The following is a 7500-nucleotide window of genomic DNA, read 5'->3' on the forward strand; positions in this document are numbered from 1 at the left end:
TCCTAGTGCTGACACGAAACAAAATAAGTACATAAAGGTTACAAATATAAAATTTACAATTCAACACAAAAAAACATAAATAAAAGGAGGGTACAACATATTGTTAACATTTCAACATAAAACCCTTTCAAACCAGATTACATTATGGTACAAATAGAAAATAATATATGTGTAGGATTTACTTGGATTTCGTAGTAGTAGTAGTAGTAGTAGTAGTAGTAGTTTAAAAATATATGAATGAACTGAATATATGCATTTGCCTGTTTACCTTGACATTTAAGGAAGAGTTACTGTATTTGTGGCTGTAATTATTCCTCCTGGCCATACTGGCCTTGAAGAGACCCCTTCCTAACGGACAACGCTGTAAGAGTTGAGCATCATAATCCATGGTCTTCATTCTGTGCAAAAATACATTCTGAAATTGAGCCAAAGTTAATAAGTGGCTTCCGCAGTCTTAGTCAAATCAAGTAGGTGTCTACAAAATACCCTGTATGGAGAGGAGAAATGATCACAGCAACCAATAACTCTTTTAATGGGCATATGCACTACACACTTCTTGAAATCTAAAAATGTTTTTCCCCCATAGTGCATCAGCAGGGGACAGTCATCCAGCACTATGTGAAATTTCACCACTGGTATCCTACTTCGGAGAGGTGAGGACATGAAAGTGGCCACAGATTCATATAAGAACATTAAGGACATTGGGGGAAAAGTTTCACTTTGTAGAGATAGGCCAAACCTAGTTGTTGGGTTACAGTGTTAAACTGGTGAAACCTATAGAGAACAATAAAAAAAATAAAAAATAAAAAAAAAATAATTGTGAAAAGTGAATACACTGCTGTCATCTTTAGTGTTTCGTCCAAATACGGTGGTGTAATTTAACCTCCATCTCACTTGTTCTGCCAGGGCCTGGAGCAGCTGCTGAAGGGGAAGACACTGCCAACTCCTCTCATTCTGGATGAAAAAAGGGCCAAAGAGCTGCAGGCTCAGTAACATTTCTCTGATTAATTCTGTGACAGGAGCAGAGATTCCAGTACAGTGGATAACAGGATGGAGATGGCAACCCTGGAGCCCAAGAATGCACAATTTGTTTAAATAAATGTTTGAACTGTATGTCAACTTGTGAAGATAATAATATCAAACTGTCATGTAATTCTCTCTTTAAAACAAATAAGACAATAAGGGACTAGCAATGAGTTTTTGGAATAAATATAAGTTTTGTTTTACATGTTACCAAAAATATAACGTTAATCAAAATACCTCACCCCGTCTCCCATTCTTTTTAGTAAAGTCATACTCGACTACCTTTTTAACTTTGAAGGTCCAGTTTTAAACTTTTTCAGGATAAGTTTGAGAATGTTTTACATTTTTGAGAAGAATAAAGAAATAGTAGGTTGCTCATCTCGGGGCAGTCTTGCGTTTAATGTCCCTCCCGGCCACTCTATCCTCGACTGTCTCGTGACCGGCGCTGGCCAATCACAGCTGAGGCTGCACAGGGACGACAACAACAAAAAAATAAATGCAGAATGCTAGAACGAACCAAGCTTAAACTCAAATATTGTGTATTTTTACTTGTATTTAATTCAGCGTTTGGCTCAGTCACAAATGAAAAACCAAATAGATTGAACCGTTGCAAGCTAGCGCTAGTGTTAGTTAATGCCCTGGCGGTGTTAACGCTAACGGTAGCTTTCTGACAGGACGCTTTTTTGATGTTTCAGGAACGCTAGTTGTATAGGTTAACGTGCTGGATATCATTTTGCCATTAGCTAACGCTACTATCGTTACACACCGACTATCCCGTCACTGACAGTCCTGCCACTCTGAACCGAACATCCAGGTCCATCTAAAGATAGCGATGGACGCTCTAACATGCTAGTAGGACCATGTTCAAAAATGTTTTTGGCTCAGGGTTTCTGGTAAGAACAGCTCATGTGATTTTGACATGGGTCATAACGTTAATACTCTTCCTACATGATACAGGTAAGCCTGTCACACATCTACATGATAACACATAGCATTACATTATGTGTAGCTGTAGGTTTAAAGTAATGTATGTGAAATGACAAGCAAATTCTTGATGTATAATGGCATGTTATCTGAGAAAGAAAACTTAACATTACTGTCCAGATTGGCATTAGAGCTGGGCAATATATCGATATCGTGATATGAGACTAGATATCGTCTTAGATTTTGGATATTGTAATATAATATGGCATAAGTGTTGTTTTTCCTGGTTTTAAAGGCTGCATTACAGTAAAGTTATGTCATTTTCTGAACTTACCAGACTGTTGTAACTGTTCTATTATTTGCCTTTACCCACTTAGTCATTAAATCCACATTACTGATGATTATTTATCAAAAATCTCATTGTGTAAATATTTTGTGAAAGCACCATTAGTCAACACTACAATATTGCAGTATCGATATCGAGGTATTTGGTCAAAAATATCGTGATATTTGATTTTCTCCATATCGCCCAGCCCTAATTGGCATTAACACTATTAACTTAATCGCCATGATTTATGAAATAAACTTGCCTCAGGGCAAGCCTTTGGAGCCTTAGACCTCTCAGCAGGACTTCAGTATATATTATTGAATTAAAGCATAGTTTGCTGTTTTTTGGTTTTTAGAGCTGAGGAAGCAGGAGGAAACGGGCCAGCTTGTCCAGCCTGTGCTCTTCGTCCTGTTGGTGCTGGTGTCAGTGTTGCTCTATTTCGCCGTTTCTCTGATGGACCCAGGCTTCATTTTGTCTGATGACAGCGATTTACAGGTGAATAATGATCCATATATCTCTATCCTTAGCCATATCACAAATCTTTGTCAAAATGGTTGGTGTCAGGAGTCAAAGAAGCAGCTGTAATGGTTTGACTGGGACTAGGAGCCTACTTGGTAACATAAAGGCAGTTGAGTAGATGTTGATGGTTAAAAACAGGCTGATAATGTCCGGGACACCTGTTTAGGGTCTGGTGTGTGTAAGAAAAATTGGTCTTTAAATTGTCAGAAAATAGTGAAAATGTTGACTAATCGTTGCAGCTCTAAATCATTGCAATCATTTTCTTAACCAAATATAAAATATACACATACAATTATTTGTTGTCTTATAACAATTTGGTTTATTTTTCTTTAAAAGGATTGGCTTCCTGACCTGAGACACATTTATTGATTTCAGCTGACATTATCTTTTACTGCTTCCTCATGCCATTGCAGATGTATTGTGTTGCAATGCAGGTGTTGCATGCTTTTGATGCATCCCTGTTTTGCAGTCAGGAGGCTACATTTGTATGCCAGGAAAGAGACTTATGGAATATTAGGAGTAATCTAACATTGTTAGTGGTTTGTGTTGGATGATGTATAGTATCTAAGGAGTGTGCAGTAGTGTTTGGCTACTTAAGTTAAGAGTTTGAGTAACATTTTGGTCCTTCATGTTTTTAACATGCTTGAATAAACTGTCTGAATCTGATTCAGCTATTACCATACCATTTACCAGTTGTGATAAACAACTTTTGATAAAGACCCAGAAGTCTGGGTATATCAGACCTGTTGTAAATGACAAATAAGCACACACAATAGGTCATGATAAATGCTTGAACTGAAAATATGCAGTGGCTTCCCTGACCAGTTAGTCCTGTGTGTTTTGCCAGTTCACGCTGGGAGTGACTGAGGAGCAGCAGGACATGATCCCACCCACCACCAAATCCCTTCGACAGCGCCGTTGTGGCCACTGTCTGCTGCAGGTACCCTTCACACCATATCATCACGCTGCCATGGGCTCATGTGGTTGTTCTTTCAGGATTTAATTCAACTTTATTTATAGTATCAAATCATAACAGAAGTTATCTCAGGACACTTAACAGATAGATTAGGGATAGACTACACTATAATTTACAGAGACCCAACAATTCATCCCCCAAGAGCAAGCATTTGGTGCGATGAGAACACTTTCATACGGATAACACACACAGATTTCTGAAGCAGAAAGAGTGTCAAAGTTTCTTTTTAGTCAATTTCTATGCTTGATTTCATACTTTCATCTTGTTGTATTTGAGTGTGAAGGTTCGGTCTTGACTTATAAAACAGTAGTATGACTAACATTACTAGCCTTTTCAGGGGCTTTAAACCACAACTCATGGTTGTCAAGTATGGAACTTTATTCATGTGTTTGAAATGATAAAATAAGTGATAAAAGATCTGGGGGTGACTGTCAGATGAAGTAAAGGACCTTGAGTTAAAGGATAATTTAGTTTTTTTGTTTTTCCAAGCATTGGTGTCTAAGTGACTAATGTGAACAAAAATCTTTAAAATTAGACCATTAATGAGCAAGACAACTGTAACTAAAACCCACCAGACTCAATAAACAATACTTTTAGCATGTGTAAAGCCAGCATCTTTTCACATGTAAAGGGGTAAATTAAGGGTTTATTTCAATCAAACTAGAGTGCTGGTTGTTGGAGCAGCAATCTGGTAGGTTTGGCGATAGCGATTCTTCACAGTTTCATGTTAAACAAAAATAATCTAATTCTTTAACAAAAAGGTCTTACTCTAACAAAAAGGCAGACCTCTGTAGGGATCCTTTCTTGAATGTTGTCAGACACTTAGAATAATAATCTGAGCATGTCAGTGGTAAAACAAGCACTTTTTGTGGACGTAAATTGAAGGTGTGCAATTGCCCAATGATTTACATTGTAGCCTGTTTCGCCATCATTCGCAATCTCACTTAATACTGGACCAATTTCAAAGATTGTTGTTCCCATCAGTCACTTAGACACAAAAACACAACCAAAGTTAAGATTTTATTTTTTGTAAAAACTGGGTTTCTGAGCCTGTGGGATGGATGGATTGATTGATTGAATGATTGATTGATTAATTGTCTGTAAACATGCTGTTTGTAATTTGTCATCTTTCTGTGGTGCCAGGCTGAAATGTGACACTTGAAGTTCTACAGAGCTAAGAGTCTCAGTAGTATAGAATAACAGATGGGTTGCCAAGCAGCACAGTTCTATGTTACACACCTGTACCACTTCCAGTGAACACAAAACATCATATGATACAGCGCAGGAGTTATTTAAGCAGGCAGGTCACTGTGTACAGCAGTGTACAGGAATTGATTGTATGTCTGTATTTAGTCTTTTCCTTCTTTCTGTAAGATCCAAGCCGATTAAAAATACAATCCATGTTCCAAATGCAATATGAAGTTTAACCCTACTATGAAAAATGTAAACACTAGATTGGAACTTGATATTAGAGCTGTCAGTCTTCCTCTATAATACCAATCGAATTCCATTTGTTCTTTTTTTAATATTCAAATATTTAATGCTCATATGCAGCCTGTTATAAATATGTACTACACTACTCAGGCTTATGCATAGTCAATGCCACTATAAGCATGTGGTTGTTGTTACACTTTCTGTCCACTAGAGGGACTTCCAACATCAGCCTGGCCTTGAAGGGGATCTACGTCATGGCGCATTGCATTTCTGGCACGCCGCTCTCCGTTTACATTATTTTCCACCACGAGCACACAGCGACCAACTCAAATCAACAGAGAACTCTGTAATGAAACATTATCTAACAAGTGTAGTGAAGCGGTTCTGTTGTAAAGGCTAACGTTGCTCGGTTAGCACAATGACATCATGTTAGAAAGCACAGCCGAAACGATTTGTCATAAACTGAGTAACACTAACAATAGTGTTAGCCACGATGCTAACAGCATTGATAACTAAGCCAAACGGTGTTGTCACTACTATTTTAGTGATTTAAAAGCAACCTGTTTCTTACTGAGAATACAGCTGTTAGAAGGTAATATATAGTCTATACTATAATACTATACTATAATATATAGTAGTATAAGTCGAAGCTACTCTGACAGCTGTAGGGCAGCTAAAATAATCTTTAGCTGTCTCCATGAAGCTCCCAGCTAAGCTCTTATAACAGTTAGAAAACCAGAACGAGCTAACTATTGATAATATACAGTAAGCATTTTGGCTCGGTGGATGTCGATTTTAAAGTCACGTTAAAACTTTTTCCCATCCTTCTTCCGATTTCCAGCCGCAGCCTGTCACTCCCCCTGTACTAACGTTATCGGTACGTAACGTTAGCTAACAATGCCTTGTATTTCTCACTCCCATAACGTATTGTTCATCAGACGTGACATGAGAAGAGGGAGATTAGCTAACTTTAGCCAACCTATTTATAAAAAAAATCCCATTTGAATAGTTATTTCATCATTCGAATAGTATTGATTTTTTTACTATTTGAATTATATTCGACTTTCGGAATTCGTTCCAACAGCCCTATCTGATATGCTCTCAAATCGATTGACAGGTCTTTTAATAGACTCACACGAGACAACGACCAAATCAGGTGTATTTTGTACCAGTTAGTCCTCAGCTTCCATTATGAATGGACATATATTCATGATTCATAGAGGAACATTTGTTCCTATTGTGATACTCAAAAATCAAAACAATTTACCAGATACGACAGCAGCAAAAAAGTCAGAAAGAAGTCCAGGTAAAGCAAAATCTGTGATTTCTTTCTAAACACATTATACATTTAAAAAAATACTTGTTGAAAACGTGAAAAGGGGGTTTGGGGTGTGTGTGTGTGTGTGTGATGTTGTGCTACCAAAGTTTGTGTGTGCTACTGGGTTAGCTGCAAACAAGAGTCTGTCAATGCGCATTGTGCAGTGGCTGGTTCTTTGGCTCAGCACCTTCAGCGTCCCAGAGCAGAGAATACATTTGGCTGGGTGGTTAATAACACATTTTTCTGTGGTGTGACCAACTCACCCAAACTCACACCCATTTATTTTTCCTTTACCAGGTCTGTAAGTGTATCTCTGGTCTAAATATCACAAGTGAAGATTATCCAAGTGCTTTCTGAAAAGCTCAGTTATATTTCCATGTTTTTTTCTGGGCTGCAGCTTTTCCTTCTCCTCACACTGACATAAACCTTCAATATTTCTGTTTTTCTTTATGATGGTGAAGCCATGAACACAGATGAGATCTCTCCAGCTTCAGAAATCTCATAACAACTTGTTTTTCAGGCTGAAGAGCAAGAGCAGCTGTTTTTTTGCCCACCAATGGCTTTACAGAACACTGGCCAGGGCTAGTTCAAATCAAGCCTGGCTGTTAACCAGTGTTAAAACAACAGGGTTTTGGTCCACATAGCATGAAAGTTTGTTTTTTAATAGAAAAATATATTTATGTTTCTCTAACTGCAAAGACCTTTATTCCAAGCAGCAGCCAATGAGATCAAAGCACTGCCAGACGTGTCAGCACTGTGTCCGGCGTTACGACCATCACTGCCCCTGGATTGAGAACTGTGTTGGTGAGAGGAACCACCGCTGGTTTGTGCTTTACCTTGCTGTCCAGCTGCTAGTGCTGCTGTGGGGGCTGCACATTGCCTGGTGAGTACAACACGGCCACCAATCATCTGCGCTGGCAGATTTATACTGCAGCTGCAAAGCCTCCACAAATTGCTTCTTTCTTGCTTGTTTCATCA

The 7500-nt window shown here is 38.3% G+C and overlaps 2 protein-coding genes across 2 annotated transcripts in view; both read left to right on the forward strand.

Annotated features, from left to right (window-relative positions):
- uap1l1 (UDP-N-acetylglucosamine pyrophosphorylase 1, like 1) overlaps positions 1-1259 on the forward strand; it is a 15672-nt gene extending 14413 nt beyond the window's left edge. The window contains exons 8-9 of the mRNA XM_031287244.2: positions 587-653; positions 907-1259. Of these exons, the coding sequence (XP_031143104.1) occupies positions 587-653; positions 907-993 (154 nt within the window). The 3' untranslated portion in view covers positions 994-1259. The remainder of the gene's footprint in view (positions 1-586; positions 654-906) is intronic.
- Positions 1260-1356: 97 nt separating this feature from the next.
- The window catches only part of zdhhc12b (zinc finger DHHC-type palmitoyltransferase 12b), a 7778-nt gene continuing 1634 nt past the window's right edge, over positions 1357-7500 (forward strand). The window contains exons 1-5 of the mRNA XM_035991477.1: positions 1357-1803; positions 1844-1980; positions 2631-2770; positions 3642-3734; positions 7239-7405. Of these exons, the coding sequence (XP_035847370.1) occupies positions 1884-1980; positions 2631-2770; positions 3642-3734; positions 7239-7405 (497 nt within the window). The 5' untranslated portion in view covers positions 1357-1803; positions 1844-1883. The remainder of the gene's footprint in view (positions 1804-1843; positions 1981-2630; positions 2771-3641; positions 3735-7238; positions 7406-7500) is intronic.

Source organism: Sander lucioperca, chromosome 14, assembly GCF_008315115.2.
Source record: "Sander lucioperca isolate FBNREF2018 chromosome 14, SLUC_FBN_1.2, whole genome shotgun sequence".
NCBI lineage: Eukaryota > Metazoa > Chordata > Actinopteri > Perciformes > Percidae > Sander > Sander lucioperca.